The sequence below is a fragment of the Chlamydotis macqueenii genome, chromosome Z, assembly GCF_036417535.1.
Source record: "Chlamydotis macqueenii isolate bChlMac1 chromosome Z, bChlMac1.mat, whole genome shotgun sequence".
Lineage (NCBI taxonomy): Eukaryota > Metazoa > Chordata > Aves > Otidiformes > Otididae > Chlamydotis > Chlamydotis macqueenii.
Window position 1 is genome coordinate 79,460,232 of NC_141593.1, and position 17,099 is coordinate 79,477,330.

The window sequence follows — 17,099 nt, forward strand, 5'->3', positions numbered from 1 at the left end:
AAACAATGGGTAATCTGACATAAATGGATGGTATTGCGTAGTAGTCACACTGCTTGTTAATCTTAATCCAAATAGGTAAGAACTTCAAATCTGGAGACTAGCCAGAACGGTGCTTAATGCTCTTCAGAAGGTTTTGCCATTCCTCTGGGTGCCTCTGTGTGATGTGATTGTGCAGTATAGACACAGTCTGAAACTTCACCAGGCACCGCATTCAGCTGTGGACCTCTGACGGTGTACTAGACCGAAGAAGACTTAGATTGTGAAGAGGCTCTTTCCTGTATTCCTACGTAGACCGTACCTGGAAGAGAGGGTGGAAGTAGCAAAAGAAAGATGATGACTTCCAGTCCTCCAGAAGCTGAGGATAAACATGACTTACCTAAAAACAAGCAAACAACTTTTAAAATAATTATTGATAAATCTCTGCATATGGTTTTGTCTCACAGGAGTCGTGCTACAGGAGAGGGGTCCACATTAACTTTTTTTTTAGGTAACAGTTAATGACTAAGTTTGATGTCAGTTCAGTAAAGATAAATTTTATATTTTATGGCCAATTATTACACATATCAGGGACGTTTGCAGTGAATATAAAAATGCATATTTTACCTTCCTTCTTTCTTTGATTTGTAAATATAGCTCATTTTTACAGTACTGCAAGGATTTCTTTCCTTTAGCTGATATCTCAGTATAATAGCTTCAAAATTTCAGTTTTATACCAATGTTAGGCAAAAAAGAGCAACTTTGGAGTTTCTGGCAGTGTTACATGCTTCATACCTAGTTCCCTACTATGATGGTGTCATGAATAGGTTGCCAAAATATGATTAAACATTTACAGAGTTTCTTTCATGCACTTTATTATTGACTGTATAGAGTGTATTTCTTCAATAATTAGGAATTACTTTGGTGCATTCTATTGCTTTCAATAATTTTCATTGCAGTATATAATAAAAAGATGTGCAATTTGTTATAGCTAGTATTTACTCTTAAAAGACAGTAAAGTCAAATTATGTATTTTTTGCCCATCACCATATTTAATATACTTATTTTGTTTTGTTAATTGTAGAAACCATCTGCAAGGATAAAGGTTGGCTCACCCAAATCTGTCACTGTCACAATCTTATCAAATGACAATGCCTTTGGAATAATTTCCTTTAACATGGTATGGCTTTTTATATGGTATATGTGAAAATTTTAGAGAACATAAAGGTGAAATTTTCAAAGATGCTGGTTAGTTATTCAACTGAATCCCTTGAAAACTGATTCTGAGTTACATCTTTGAAAATATCTCTAGAGGTAATTCATACATGTGTATATAATTCATACATGTATACAGCTTTAATACTTCTATACTAGGTGCTGAGACATAGCCTGAGACGCTTACACCTGTGTGAATATCTATGTTGCTCATCTTAAATATAAAACTTCTGAAAGGTTGTTCAGTCCCACTGCCTCTCATCTGTAAGTCAAGATCTAAATATAGTAGGAAAGAAGTGAGGAGTAATGCCAGAAGAAAGTTAAAGATGTGATTGGGAAATCTTGAGAATATATAATTTTCCCATCTTTAGTAATTTTATACTTGAATGTCTAGCTGAGACAACAGTATCATGATATGTGCATTGTATAACACCTTCTGCGTTAAGACACTGGTGTGACTCTAGTGGTGTGGGGGTTATTTTGCGATAACGCAGAGTTTTGTGTTAGCAGAAAGGGAAACTGTGCCTTACTGCCAGCAGTTTAATCTTCATAGAGGGCTTCCCTGAAGAAGCAAAACAGCACGAGAAATTTTTAGCACCACAGTACTAAGCCATACTGCTCCCTGAATTGATGTAATTCTTTGAAATCTTTTCAGCTACAACAGTTTGATAGAGTGCATTTATAGCCAGTTAACTGATAAATGACTTTTTAGTGGAGAAAACCTATTTTTAATGGGGTCAGGAGCTCCTGTAAATACCACTGCTAATATGCCAGTGCTTTGTGTATATTGCCTAGGTTAATTTACAAAAAAAAAAGCCTCACTCTGCTTGCATAACTTATGATAATTTTTTTTTATCTGAAATCTTTCAAGCTTTTTATTAGCTGAACTGATTGGTTGCTAGGAAATGTATGCCATCAGTGGACTGGTTTGCAGATTGGATTAACTTGTCTGTGGGAGTTTGGTATTTCTATGGTAACAGTTTCTTCCTTCTGCTGTGATATTTGATCTGTGCCTGATTGCCTGTCCCTTTTCTTCCTCATTAGTCTGCCTTAATCACAGTGAATGAGCCCCGGGGCAGAAATGAATTTGTGCCTCTCACTCTAATTAGGGAGAGGGGAACCTACGGGACAGTCATCGTAACTTTTGAGGTGAGTTTATCGAAACGGCTTCATACCTTACTCTGTTGGATGAAACCGTGAGGCCATAATCGTTACTTATCAAAGTGTTTGTAAAAGTGAAAGGAGCAAAATACCTATGTCTGCATTTGTTAAATCTGTTTCATAAAATGGAAAGATACTACTTGTCAAATGGAAAATATTGTGATTATCTGACTGTTTAATTTGAGGAAAAATGAAGAGATTATTAGAAGAAACTGAGTGTTCTGTGTCATTTAGGTAAACATTTGAGGCAGTATTAGTTGGTATTACTAAAAACCAATGTGTATTAAGTATGTAAGAAATGCCTTATTTAATATTCCTTTAAAATTTTTGTATATTTTACAAATAAACATCTGAGTGAGTCATTAATGCTTGTGCCAGCTTTGACCATGTAAGTATGAGAGCTCAGTGTTTAGTGAAATTCTGTATCTGTAAGACTGCAGTTTGAATTCCCAGAAACTTAAACCTTTCAAAATACTTACTCATGTTGAATATTTAGGCTATTTACATACTTGTTTTGAATGTGATATAGTTATTGCCTTTATTGGTTTTTGTTGTTTTTTTTTTTTCCTTATAGCACTCTGATTCTGATATGCACTTTAAAATTACATATACATTCTTGCATATGGATAGTTCTTTATCAGTTGTCTGGTCTTATATGTCATCGAGTGTTTAATCTAGACCTGTCAAAATCTCCATAGATTTGTACTGGATTTTATTGCATGCTAGATGCAGCACATATAGTTAAAGTATAGGATGAGATTCTTTGTGTAATTATTGCAGATCTTTTTGTTTTAAGGTCCAATAAATCTTACTATCTGCACAATAAATCAAGTACATCTGACAGTGTAGTTTATATGCACATGTTGAAAAAAATGTACAGGGTTTTCTAAAAAAATCACAATGTATTGCCTCTAACAGTCTTCCTAGTGTTTAAGGTTTCAGTATTAATTGTAATGTTTCCCTGGAAACATTCCAGGCCAGGTTGGCCGGGGCTCTGAGCAACCTGACCTGGTTGGAGATGTCCCTGCTTTTTGCAGGGGGGTTGGACTGGGTGGGCTTTAACGGTCCCTTCCCACTCAAAACATTCTGTGATTCTATGATTCTATTAACTGTAATTTCCTTAATATTACAAGTCAAGATAGAAAGCACACAAACATAGTAATTGCTATTATTTTGTCTTGGAACTTATTATGAAATATAACTGATTTAAATTAAATTAGCCTGGATATCGTTTCAGTTGTCTAAAAGAGTCAGTTATGCATCAGTGAATACCAAAGAGTCCTAAGTCCAAAGACAGGCCTATACGGAAGTATTTTTCTTCCTCTTTTTCTGGCAATACATAATTTCTTCAGAGTAGTTACTCTGATTTACTCCATCTGCCGATCAGATTGCTGCTCAGTCTGCAGAGAGCAGATTTTCACAGCTGAATGTGCGTGCCTGTGAGCAGGAGATGACTGAATAGATTGTCGTTTGTTATGCATGTCACACACTGTATATTGATTATTGTACTTGTACTACATTTGTATTCCTATTTTTTATATTTCTTATTGTAAAAATAAATTATTTGCAGATAGAAGATGGACCAAACCCAGCTGAAGAAGACTTAAGTCCAGCTAGGGGAAATATTACATTTGCCCCTGGGAGATCAATGCTGATTTATAATTTAACAGTGCTTGATGATCAGGTAAGAACAAACTGACTTCATTTTGGTTTGGATATGTAGAAGGTTAACTGATGTTCTGGAGAGACTTAGAGTAATAAGTTACAAAATTCATTGGTTTAAATAAGGTTAAAAGTGCTTCTGCTTAGTGAAATGATGTTAAATTTTGGCTCTATGGGCTCTCATTTTTAGTCCTTCTAATGCTACCTCTGTAATTCTCATCAGTGAATATTTTTAGCTGCTGAAGTTACGCTGGCTGCTGTGACTAGACCTGTTAGGTGCTGCTCCAGTAAACGTATAAATAATCAGGAAAACGTCATAGCATTATATGTCTTTTTCAAATGGAATACTGAAGTCCTTGTTGTATGGCCAAGGATGATGTTCTTGAGCTAGATGTAAGTTTATCTGTTAGACTGTCCTTTCTGTAGTTAACTTTTCTATATTTCTTTTTCAATGTGCTCTGCTTTTGCCTAATTGTCTGCTTTGCAAATTCAGGCTATGTTTGCATAATGAACTCAAATTATCCTTCTTGTCTTTATTAATTGTTTAGGCAAAAGGAACCTATTCATAACACTGCTTACATGGTGCATTTTTTATTACATCCCTAGCGATGCCTGTGCAGCTTCTCTGCCTTCAGTTAACAGCGCATAAGAATCCAGTTTACTCTTTGTTAGCTTGATTGGTTCTCACTCGTGTGAAGAGCGGACATGTTGTGTTTGCCTTTAAAGAAAGAATATAACACGTTGAATATTCACAGGGAAAAGATAGATTGATAGATTTTTAGGAAAAAAAAAAAGTTGTGTAGATGTCTTATATAGCTATGTTTCAAGGTAGAAACATATTTTTAAAAATATTTACAATAAATAACATTCCTGAAAGAAAGAGGCAATCATGTGAAAAGCATGAATATTGGGTGATAATTTAAAATTTCCAATTTTTAGATTAGTCTTTGAAAAAAAAGTCTATATATTGTGAGCCTTTATTTCTGTTTCAGAGTAGAAACTCCATATTCTTCTACCTTTCAATTTGTGATTTGTATTTTTCTTATGATTATCTTTTCTTTTTTTTTTTTTTTAATTTATAACGGGGAGTATGAGAGGGAAAATAGAGGCACCAGAAAAAGGAAATATGGTACAGAACTACTCAATAAGGAAATTCAGAAGAAAAAATTAATAGCAAAAGAGTGCTTGTCTCAGAACTGAGCAACTTTAAAGCAATTTTTGCATGTTTCTGTTGGTTTCCATATCTATAGTAACGTTTTTAATGTTAAGAGACTGTGCCAGACGGGTGTGTAGAAAAATCTCTTTCAGATTAGATGTAATGTTTCTGTCTTATACACAGAATGAAACAGTTAGACTTTTTGGGAGGATGTGATTTTTTTTTTTCTCCCTATGAGAGATGCTGTTAAAGTTCTGTTTCTCAAAGTTTGGTCTGTAGAGGTGTGGCTGGTCCGTTTGGTGAAAAGTCTTCCACAGATGTACTTGAAAAGTTAATTTTGCGAAAAGCCCTTTATTTGTGATGATGATGATGGAATTCACAAGAATCCAATGTTACTCTCGGAACTTAGTTTAAGCTTTTAGGATCTGGAGCTAGGAAAACCAATGAAACAAGTATTTTACTGAATTGGATAGGCCTTTTTTAGAGGACTGCAGATACGATCTCCACAGCACTACATTTATAGTAATTTTCTTGTGAGGAATAATGAAAACTTTGTTAAGAAAAAATGAAAGGGGCAAGGCAGGACTGGAAATCCTTTATACTGTTGTCTTTGAAGTCTGTTTTTTTATTGGTCAATCATGATACCGTTAAGAATAGAATGTTCTGAGATGCTATGATGTAAACTACAACTACAAGTATGGATACATTGTGACTGTCTTTAAGTGTATATTTTTTGTGGTGTAAGATAGTATATTAATTAGTGAACTAAGGAAAATGTAAGTTGGCATCTGTTCTAATAAGGTAAAATAATTGTATGGTATCTCAGTATAGGAGAGAGGTGACTGAGAGCTTCCAGATCTCACGTTGACAAAAAAAACCCTGAATCAGTCAACAACATTATGCAAGTTTAAGTGCCACAAGCCAAACAAGGGACAGGATTGGCATCAGCTATAAAGGCATTTTCATGCTCACTTTCTTAGCCCTAGAAAAGGACCTGAGGGTGGCCAATTAACAAATGAGTGTGAAAGAGAAGAAATATCCGACAGCAGATTTTTCAGAACTTTTTTAGCTCAGTAAACAAAAGTGCATGAAAAGGATTTGTCAGCTTTATAACAGAGTATTACCATTAGCAAAAAAAGAAGTAATTGTGTCCTGGAATTCTTCCTAGAAGCAAATAATACTAGTTTCCAGGAGTCCACAGCAAGGATGAGATGCAAAGATCATAAATAATTTTTAAAGATTTGCTTTTTACCTATCTATATTAATAAAATAATAATATTTTTAGTTAAAAAGGTTTAGCAAATTAAGATTTGGGGAATAAAATGTAGTAATCTAAAGCAAAAATCTCATCCTTAAGTTCTGTAATTTGCGGTTTGTAAGCCATTCTTATTGTTGGCTTCATCAGATATTGGAGAACAAATAGATAAAATTAAACTGTAGTTTTAAACAGTAATTTTGTGGAAATGTCAAAGCCTAATTAATTACTAAGCATTGGCAAACACTTTCTCAGATTTGTGATGGGAATTTTCTCTGGGGATCTGGGTGTGTCTGAACGTAGGTGTTCCTTTTCCGGGTGGATAGGAATGGAAGGGCCAAGGTAGCCTGTGTCTGTAAGTTGTACCTGTGTTCTCTCAGGCATGCATAGAGGTAAATCAATATCAACATCAGAAAATCAAGATGTAAATCTAAATAATTAGGAGGAACATTTGTTTCCAAATAGAAGTGTCTTCCAAAAGTAGAGTTTGTATTTCCTCATAGTATCAAGTTGGAAAGATCCAGCTTGTTCTGATTCTTGTCTGGTTTATGCTTTGCTTTTGTTTGGCTTTCCGCCCTTTTTTCACATTGCCAGAGCACAGAAGTGTGTTTTAGAAAATGGAAACATTCGATTTTGAGAAATGATTTTCAACCGAAGTTAAAAGCAAGACTTCCCTCCCATTTGTTTTAATGGGAAAGGAGCCTTTTCTGCAAAATATATAGAATGTATTTCTCAGTAAGAGTGTTCTGCATGTTATTTGAAATGTGACTTACACCCAGTTGCTAATATTATTATTCCAGATACCTGAAAATGATGAATTGTTTATTGTTCATCTGAGGAGCGTGGAAGGAGGGGCTGAAATCAACACCACAAAAAATTCTGTTCAGATTAATATTAAGAAAAATGACAGTCCTGTACGTTTTGTTCAGAGTGCTTATATGGTGCCTGAGGAAGTTGACGTGGTAACAATTCAAGTGGTTCGTGGTAAGGATATCAGTGGAGAACTAATTGGACCTGATGAATATGAAGTCTCTGTCAGTTACGCCATCATAACTGGGGATTCAACAGCACATGCACAGCTTAATGTAGACTTCCTAGATCTACAGCCAAATACAACTATCGTTTTCCCACCTCTAGTTCATGAAAAGTACCTGAAATTTAAGATCCTTGATGATGCCATACCAGAAATTGCTGAGACCTTTCAGATTCTGCTTCTTAAGGACACTTTGCAGGGAGATGCTGTTTTGGTTAATCCATCTGTTGTTCATGTCACGATCCAACCGAATGATAAACCCTATGGAGTACTATCGATCAACAGTATGCTATTTGCTCAGACTGTTATTATTGATGAAGACCAGATTTCAAGGTACTACAGATCTTCAAACCTAGTATCTAGTCAGTTTAAGAGATTTGTTTGGCATTGTTAAGCATCCTTAGAATTTCATTGAAATTATTTATTAAATCACTACTGAAAATACAATGTAGAAGTCAGATAGTGCATTGTTATTAGTATCAACTGTATCTACACAGATTTTAAGGAAGTGCAAATGTCTAATCATACAGGAACTATTTTAATATTTATGAACTGTGTGTAAAAACTGTAAATATTTAATCACATTGTCAGAATACTGAAAAACCCTTAGTCTAAAGTCAGGATCAATGAAGTTGTTAGGCTGCCACACATCAGTTCATGCAAGTGGGAAGTAGATTTCTGGCTTCCTTCCCGGGTAAATCTTTGTGTTTACTATATATAAAATCAGTGGTTACAAAAAAAGTGTTGAGTTTCTCCCATGAAGTACTTACCTTAAACTTAAAAATAAGTTAAATATTTGTAATTTTACAGAGATTAAAATCAAAGCTCTATACAAATTTTACATGCAGGACCGATACACGGTATTGACAGTCTCAATAAAAATGTCCACTGCTAGCTACTGATGGTAGTTCATTCCCAGAGAAACAGGTAATGCATTAAGCTATCATCCTAAGAACAATTTTGAAGTAATATCTCATATTATTTAGAGCTCAGCACTTCAGTATAAATCTTGCTTTTTAAGTTTTTCGAAGTCATAATTCCCAGAATTTTTTTTGTAGTCATGTGCTTGTCAGATGCAGGAAACATGACATTTCCAGTATCATAGAATCACAGAATCACAGGCTGGTTTGGGTTGGAAGGGACCTCCAAAGGCCACCCAGTCCAACCCCCCTGCCAGGAGCAGGGACATCTCCAACCAGATCAGGTTGCTCAGAGCCCTGGCCAATCTGGCCTGGAATGTTTCCAGGGATGGGGCATCCACCGCCTCTCTGGGCAACCTGTGCCAGTGTTCCAACACCCTCAGCATAAAAATCTTTTTCCTAATATCAAGTCTGAATCTACCTCCCTCTATTTTAAAGCCATTACCCCTTGCCCTGGTGCAACAGACCCTGGTAAAAAGATTGTCCACAGCTTTCTTGTAGGCCACCTTGAGGTACTGGAAGGCCACTTTAAGGTCTCTCTGGAGCCTTCTCCTCTCCAGGCTGAACAACCACAACTCCCTCAGCCTGGCCTCACAGGAGAGGTGCTCCAGCCCTCTCATAATTTTCGTGGCCTTCTTTGGATTTGAAAATATAGATAACTTAATATTTCAGTACAGACAGAAATAGTTCGTTCAGAATAATTATTTAAATTTTGATGCCTGAAAACTGTATTTTGATATAGTTTATAAAATTATGTAGAAAGTTAATAGGGAAAAAAATTTCTGAAATTTGATATATGTTTCTTGAGACAAATGTAAAACATACCAAGTCTCCACTTCTCAGTATCTTTCTCACAGTAAACAAAATATGTTCTAACAAATATCTTTAGAGAGAATACAGAGAGCTCATGAATTAAGAAAATTTTTACGTGTGCTGTGATTTCATAAACTTCAAGCCCTGACTCAAATGTCTGTTGCAGCAGTTAACATTTATTCCACTTGTCTGTGTGAATCTTTCAGGGAATCACTACCTAAGCAAGCCAATATTAATAATAATTTTGTATTCTGCGTTTTTATTTTCATTCGAAACCACAGGTTTGAAGGAATTACGATTGTAAGAAATGGGGGAACACATGGAAATGTTTCTATTAGCTGGGTTATAATCCGAAATAGCAGTGATCCCTCACCTGTGACTGCAGACCTTGTTCCAGAGACTGGGGAGATACGTTTTGATCAAGGACAGATGCTGGTAACTCTTCCTCTGACCATTGTTGATGATGATATACCAGAGGAGGCAGAGCCCTATCTTCTGAAACTCTTAGCTCATACAATACAGGGAGGTGCAGAAGTCAGTGAACCGTCAGAGGTAAGTTTGCTTTAGAGTTCTTTTGGAGAAGGTAATAATAGGTGATAATTAGAGACTTTACCAGTTTTGATAACGTTGCTTGATTGGCTAAACTAGCTAAAGGATTTGGGCTTGGATGTAAATCAAACAAATTAACCTTTAATATGATTTTAGTATATACTGCCATATCAAAGTATTTGGCTTTGTATACAAAGCCAGACCTTTTTAATGCAGTAGCTTGTTCCCAACATACCTAGTGTTGTATAAGTGCTCTCTTGAGAGACCTCTTGCCAAGAAAAGGCAGGAAAGTTATTTTCACTCGCTCATTTGCTGCCTTAATGATTATTGGAATGTTTTACACAGAGTAACAGCTTCAAGAGGAGGGGTTGATGATTAAGACTGTAACCTCTGAACTGTTAAACAAAGGGTAGCTAGCATTGCTGACAGTTTTTTAAGCAAAATTTTGTCTTTCTCAAGAATGATTGGAATGAACTCAGTGAATAAAATGAAATTTTTCACAATGTGAAACATTTTTTAATTATTCGCTTTGGCTGCTGAACCAAAAAATCAGTTATTCAGAGCTCATTCTGGCACATGGATGATGCATAGTGGGAAAGTTGCCACTGTCAGTGTTGTGCCGCTTGTGTACAAAGAATGCTTTGGAGCTGTCAGTCTGATTTCTTTCCTGAGTGGCAATTCACTAAGAAAAATGTATGGTGACAGTCAGGACATGCTTTCATGAAAGCATGGAAACTATGGTTTATAGTAACTAGCATAGAGTAAGTGATGCTGTTTTCTGTTTTGCAGCTTATGTTTTACATTCAGGACAGTGATGATGTTTATGGCCTAATAAAATTTTGTCCTTTGGAGAATCAGAAGATTGAAAGTAATCCAACGGGACGCTTTTTGTCCTTGAGTTTTGCAAGGGAGAGAGGAACGGTGGGAGATGTGCAGCTGGTTTATTCTGCACTGTATATTCCAGCTGGAGCTCTGGATCCTGCGAGAGTGAAAGATGGCATTCTAAATACGTCTAGAAGAAGCATTCTCATGTTTCCAGAAGGAAAAACACAAGATACTTTAAATATACCAATAAGAAACGATGCATTTCTTCAAAATGGTGCTCATTTCCTTGTACAGGTATCTCAGTTGTGTTTTGAAACAAACTGATTATCTCTGTCGCTAGGAGAACTTTCTTACTTAGAGAGAGCTTCCATAAATGTGCCACAAAGAGCTCTATTCCCAATCATTATTTACTAATTACACCTTTTTTTAAAAAATAGACTGTTGTAACAGGATTCAGGTATTAATAATGGAATTTAACAAAATGAGATCAGTGTTGCAAAGGTTACTTACCTTTTGTGGTATGTTCTGTGTCTTGTCTCTTCTTTTGGCTTTCAATTTAACCAAGTTAAGGTTCTTAAAATTAAATTACAGAAGCATGACAAATTTTAGAAATTACAAGCAAGTAAATATAAATTAAAATAGTCAAGTATATTATATTTCATTATGTATACATTTGTCCAGAAAACTTGAAAAGTTTTTTTTTCCAATTTCCCCTTTATATGCCCTTTTGGATTTTTTTCCTCTCTTTTTTTCTATCTGAATTTGTAAGAAGGGAACGTCTATCATTGTTAATTAAAATTAGCTGGAAAAATTCACTAAAATTATGTTTTTGACAGAAAATTGTATTTTCAAAAAAAATATTTAAAGAAAGAATTTCTACTTTCCAATTAAGACATTCATTTTTCACTGCAGAAAAACGAATTTGCTTACATTTTAGCAACTTATTGTTGAGATACAGAGCTGTGGAAGGTCCTGGGTGTTGTAATAAGTATTTGTTATGCTTATTTTCTCATCTGCAGTTAAAACTACCCCAAAATCTCTACCTCCTGTGATTAACTGTTGCCACTCTGGTCGTCTGGAATGATGAGCCCGGGTAGCAATCTTGATACACAGACAAAGGGCTGACTTGGCACGTCCAAAGCACAAATCACAGAGGCATTTCTTTGTTCCTTTTAATCTTCTAATTTTAAGTCAGATGTCTTTAGAGTTTTCAAATGAAGATGTTGATGTTAAATCTATAGATTTAAAACAGGTTTTGTCTTTGACTTACAGTCCACTGAAGATGTTTTAATTACTTCTGGGACCTTGAAAAATTTCTTTCACTTCACCTCCTTCTCCCTACTTTCTCTTAAAAAAAAAAGAAATATTGCCAGAATTATTTTATAGTGTACAATTTTTTTTACATGCACAGTTAGATAGGAAATTGTGTTCTGGAATACTCTAGTAGGCTAGTATGTTCTATATCTGCATGAGATCTGAAAGATCTACAGAAGAACTGACGTGTCTAATTCCAAGCCCCTTTATAATGATCTATTATAAATAACATTGCGGTGTGGACAAGACACACATATGATAAGCATTTCAGAATGCAGGCACTTTGCCTGGCTTTTCAAACTGCAGATTCCAGGGAGGCGGGGGGTGAATGTTCTATACTTTCTCCCTGAACCATAAAAATCTTTTTGTTTGAATAAACAAAATCAGAGGGGCTTCCCAGCACAAATAATTCATTTAGAGAAGGAAGAAAAATACCCCTATTTATCACTATGACAATCCTTCTGCATTGTGGATAAATGACAATCTCAGCGAACATGTTTAGAATGAGAAGATTACAGAGTTTGTGCTAGGCACAATAAAGGATCAACTCAGGAATTAGGGGAGGAGGAGTGGATGAGGAAATGAAGCTTAAACACAACTAGAGAATGGAAAGAGGAACTGAAAAAGTGAGATTAACGTTCTTCATTGACATCTTCAATTAAATAACGTACTATAATCTGAGGTGCAGTTTTTGGTATGGATAGGAAGATTAACTACTTTAATAAACTGCTTGTCATTATTATTCAATTCATTCTTTTTTCCTTGTGAGATGATTTACTTTAAAAGGAAACACTGAACTAAAAAAAAAAATTCTTGGTTCAGGCAATACTGCTCCTGGGTTTAGGGAGTGATATGTCTCAATCAAAGAAAGGGAGACTACACTTTTGAAATACTGTGCTAATTATAATGTATTCGTTATTATAAATAGAAAAGTCTTTGAAGTTGTATGAGAGAGTAATGAAGACTGGATCATTCTTTGGTTTCATCAGAGGCTGTAAATTGGTATGGTTTCAGTGACTACATCAGACTTTTGTCCATGCGTGGCACAAAAAATGAAGATGGGACAATAGCCTTGGCTACTTGTGAGATCGATACTGTTACTCAGGTCTGGTAATGCGTTGGCCAGTCTAGAATGCTCATTCTCTCTCCAGATACATTTGGTTGTGTACATGAACGTGATTTATCTTGAGAGGTATACCATTCTGCTGAAAAAGCTCAATGATAGCCACTTCGTTTATTTGACACATCTACTTTTGTAACAGCAATTTTGCCAGTAAAAGAAATTTGTTCTGGAGATGTTTTGTTCCCTGCATGTGAAACTTATTCTGAAATGTCAGAATTGTTCTGAGTTGGTAGTAAGTTTTCTAAGTTCTCAATTTTTTCTTACTTTTTTCAACTTTTTTTCAACTAAGTTCAACTTTTTCTTACTTTCCTACAGCTGGAAAAAGTTGAGCTGGTGAATAGAATTCCTCTAGTCCCACCTGTGAGTCCTAGATTAGGTGAGATTCGAAATATTTCTCTGAGGATTACTCCAGATATTGCAAATGGAGAAATAGGCTTTACTAGCAATCTTCCAATTATTCTTTCTGAGCCAGAAGATTCCCCTGACACAATGGTAAGTAAACCTTTTTATATTATCACTTAGTATGGGAAGTTTATTTGGAGAAAGCAAAGTTTGCTATATTCAGTGTAACATTTGAAAGTTAATGTGAGGAAAATCCTTCCTCTAAGTTCTGCCTGATCCCAAATATTCTTCTGCTTTAAAAAAAGAAATGAAACCACTAAGAAGTGCTTGTAAAACTAAGATCTGAAATAATGTGTTAGTCATTATCAGAAAAGTGAGGTTGATCTTTACTTTCCCTGCATCTAAAACCGATTAGGTTTTGGTGCTTACGTGGAACAAAAGATGCTAGACAGTTTTAATCCCTCTCACCAACTGCCAAGGTGGTAATGTAAAGTAGGACTGGTATTGCTCCTAAATTTCATGGAAATGGCTGTGTATCTTATAGTTGACTGGCTTACATGGAAATATGTAAATTTGGCTCACAGGGTGTGTTTTCCAAAATTACGCTGTTTAGGTTTTTGAGAACCCAAAGAAACATTTTCAAAATTATTGCCATCCATCTGAGTGCTTTGGTCCCAGCTGGAGAAACGTTTTTTAATTTTTTTTTTCATACATTTTCCCTTTTTTTCCTAGTTGTCATCACTGAAATCTTCCTACAAATCCTGACTCAGATAACTTGTTTTCCATTCTCAGGTTAAAACTGCTAATTTCATTAAGCAGAGTCCAGGTTGGCACTGTACTTATAACAACCAGAGTAAAATTATGGTAGTTACATTTAAAACCTAAATTGTGTCTTGAGGGGGTGGGCACTGAATAATTCAGTCATACAAGGCTTTTTTTTGTTTATGGTTGCTCAGTGATTTGTGATATTAGTAATCTGTCATCTCCACTGTCTAAGTAGACAACTGATAAGTGGTTAAAAGGATAAGATGCAGTATTTATTTTTGTTGATACACCATCTTTGATTTCATATCTTATAAATAGGTACGAGTTAAAAAACAAGCTGAACATTTTAAGGTTGATGTTCCAATAGTAATTTGCAAGAGGGTAATTATTTTTGCACCTGGTTTTACAAGTCACAACAGACTCATGTGTTTCATAGGTTTCCGTTGCGTTGCATCGAGATGGGACTGATGGTCAGGCAACTGTGTTTTGGAGTTTGAAACCCTCTGGTCTCAATCAAAAGTCAGTGACACATGACGATATAAGCCCTCTTAATGGCTCTGTTGTTTTCTTATCTGGACAAAGTGATACTACAATCAACATTACTATTAAAGCTGATGATACACCTGAAATGAACGAAACTGTGTTATTAACTTTGGACAGGTATTGTACTCAAATCTCTGTTCATATGTATGGGTTGTAATACTCAATATATATCTATCAAATTAGCACACTTAGTTAGAAGATATTACCTATATTATGTTGATAAGTGCCTGAAGGAATATCAGGCTCTTGGTTCAGACTGCCTATGGACTCTTCTTTGACTGGAGATTAACGTAAGAAACGATGTTGTGTGTATTATTTAATGACTTAATTTTGTTTCTATTTTGATGAAAATAATGTGTACTGTTTAGAAACTTCTTCCAGCTTTGCTGAAGTTATAGATCTTGGTTGTAACACATATCTTTTCAGAAAAGTAGTATTTAGTGAGATAATGGGGAAAAGTATAATGAGGAGTAGAAAGCAATACATAACTGTGTTTCTGTCAGAAAAGGCTTTATAGTTAGGGTGTCATTGCAGAATTAGACTATCTATTTATTTGTTTTACGTATACGTCCAGTATTGCTTGCTCTTGATAATTAAATACTTCCATAGCAACTCTTGGTTTCCAAAATAGTCCAGTGTGACCGTTACCACACACTTTGACTACAAAGGGAGCAATGGTGTTTCTGAAGCACAGTGTTGTAGTCTCCCTTCTGCATAAGATCAGGCTAATTAAGGCTCTAAGGGACCTCCGGAGATAGTATTATCTTCATGTGAACACTGCTCAGAATACTTAAATTAGTTCATATCCAGGAGTGTATTCCCTCTTTGATTTACTAACAGGATAATCTTGGCTATGTCTTCTGTCCTGCTTCCACAACTCAGTTGTACATATAGTTTAGAAATACCACCTCTTCTTCTACTACCTCCTATTAGTCTAAGGTACGTTTTTTCACTTTTTCTGGAAATATACCAATAGGTGTCTGCAAGCTGCAACATCCGCATTGAACATCTACTACTTACACAGTCCTTACCTTATGCAGAAGTATTCTTGTCCTATGTAGGAAGTGCTAACTAGCTCTTGGAAGCTTCAATACCAAATACTCATGGTGATCAGGTTCAACAAGGCCAAGTGGCGGGTCCTGCACTTGCGTCACAACAACCCCACACAACGCTGCAGGCTTGGGGAAGAGTGGCTGGAAAGCTGCCTGGTGGAAAAGGACCTGGGGGTGCTGGTTGACAGCTGGCTGAACATGAGCCAGCAGTTGCCCAGGTGGCCAAGGCCAGCAGCATCCTGGCTTGCATCAGGAACACTGGGGCCAGCAGGAGTAGGGAAGTGATCGTGCCCCTGTACTCGGCACTGGTGAGGCTGCACCTCAAATACTGTGTGCAGTTTTGTGCCCCTCAGTACAAGAAGGATGTTGAGCTGCTGGAGCGCCTCCAGAGAAGGGCAACAAAACTGGTGAAGCGTCTGGAGAACAAGTGTTATGAGGAGTGGCTGAGGGAACTCGGATTGTTCAGTCAGAACAAGAGGAGGCTGAGGGGAGATCTCATTGCTCTCTACAGCTGCCTGAAAGGAGGATGTAAGGAGGTGGCTGTTGGTCTCTTCTCCCAAATAACTTGTGATAGGACAAGAGGAAAAGGCCTGAAGTTGCGGCAGAGGACGTTTAGGTTGGATATTAGGAAACACTCCTTTACTGAAAGAGTGGTCAGGCACTGGAACAGGCTGCCCAAGGAAGTGGTGGAGTCACCAGTCCTGGACGTGTTCAAAGAACGTGTAGACGGGGCGCTTCAGGATGTGGTTTAGTAGACATGGTGGTGTTAGGTTGGTGGTTGAACTTGATTATCTCAGAGGGCTTTTCCAACCTTAAAGATTCTATGATTCTGTGATTCTATGATTACATACTAGCAAACCAGCAACTAGCTCCTCAAGCTGTTGCTGATCCTGTTTCGGAAAGTCTGTTTTTTGAACATCATTCTGTCACACCGGAAAGATGCTATTCCATTGCAGTATTGGCCTACTTCTGTAAAAACTGGCTAGTGGATGCATCTAGTGCAGAATGAGTTATTTCATTCTGCCTTGGCTGCTGGCTGTGTTGAAAAGACAGTCCTGTTCGAGACAAAACCAAGTGGAGACTTGCAAGCAGTTCTCTGCTTTCCTTTCTGCTGATGAAACTGGTTTGCCTCAAGGAATTCATTAGAGTCACTGGCACAAAGTGGGAAACTAAGATTAGAAATTATGATCAAAGTTGTGAAGAAGTTCTTCAGGGTAGCCAAAAAATCAAAGTGGAAGGGTAGGAAACAAATAAGTAGAGAGAGGAAGTGGACAGCGTAAAAGATGAACTTTTTAAGTTCTGACAGCTATGCAGGTGTGTGTAACTACAGCTTTCTGCCGCTTATTCTGACCAGTGATCCTAGGCTGTGCCTTGACCACGACGACTGCAATGAGG

At 36.4% G+C, this 17,099-nt stretch overlaps 1 protein-coding gene across 1 annotated transcript in view; it reads left to right on the forward strand.

The window, feature by feature from the left end:
* The window catches only part of ADGRV1 (adhesion G protein-coupled receptor V1), a 279,169-nt gene that overhangs the window by 13,852 nt on the left and 248,218 nt on the right, over positions 1-17,099 (forward strand). Inside the window, exons 4-11 of the mRNA XM_086771404.1 lie at positions 1,061-1,156; positions 2,236-2,340; positions 3,923-4,036; positions 7,226-7,791; positions 9,473-9,743; positions 10,530-10,859; positions 13,318-13,494; positions 14,546-14,769. Of these exons, the coding sequence (XP_086627530.1) occupies positions 1,061-1,156; positions 2,236-2,340; positions 3,923-4,036; positions 7,226-7,791; positions 9,473-9,743; positions 10,530-10,859; positions 13,318-13,494; positions 14,546-14,769 (1,883 nt within the window). The remainder of the gene's footprint in view (positions 1-1,060; positions 1,157-2,235; positions 2,341-3,922; positions 4,037-7,225; positions 7,792-9,472; positions 9,744-10,529; positions 10,860-13,317; positions 13,495-14,545; positions 14,770-17,099) is intronic.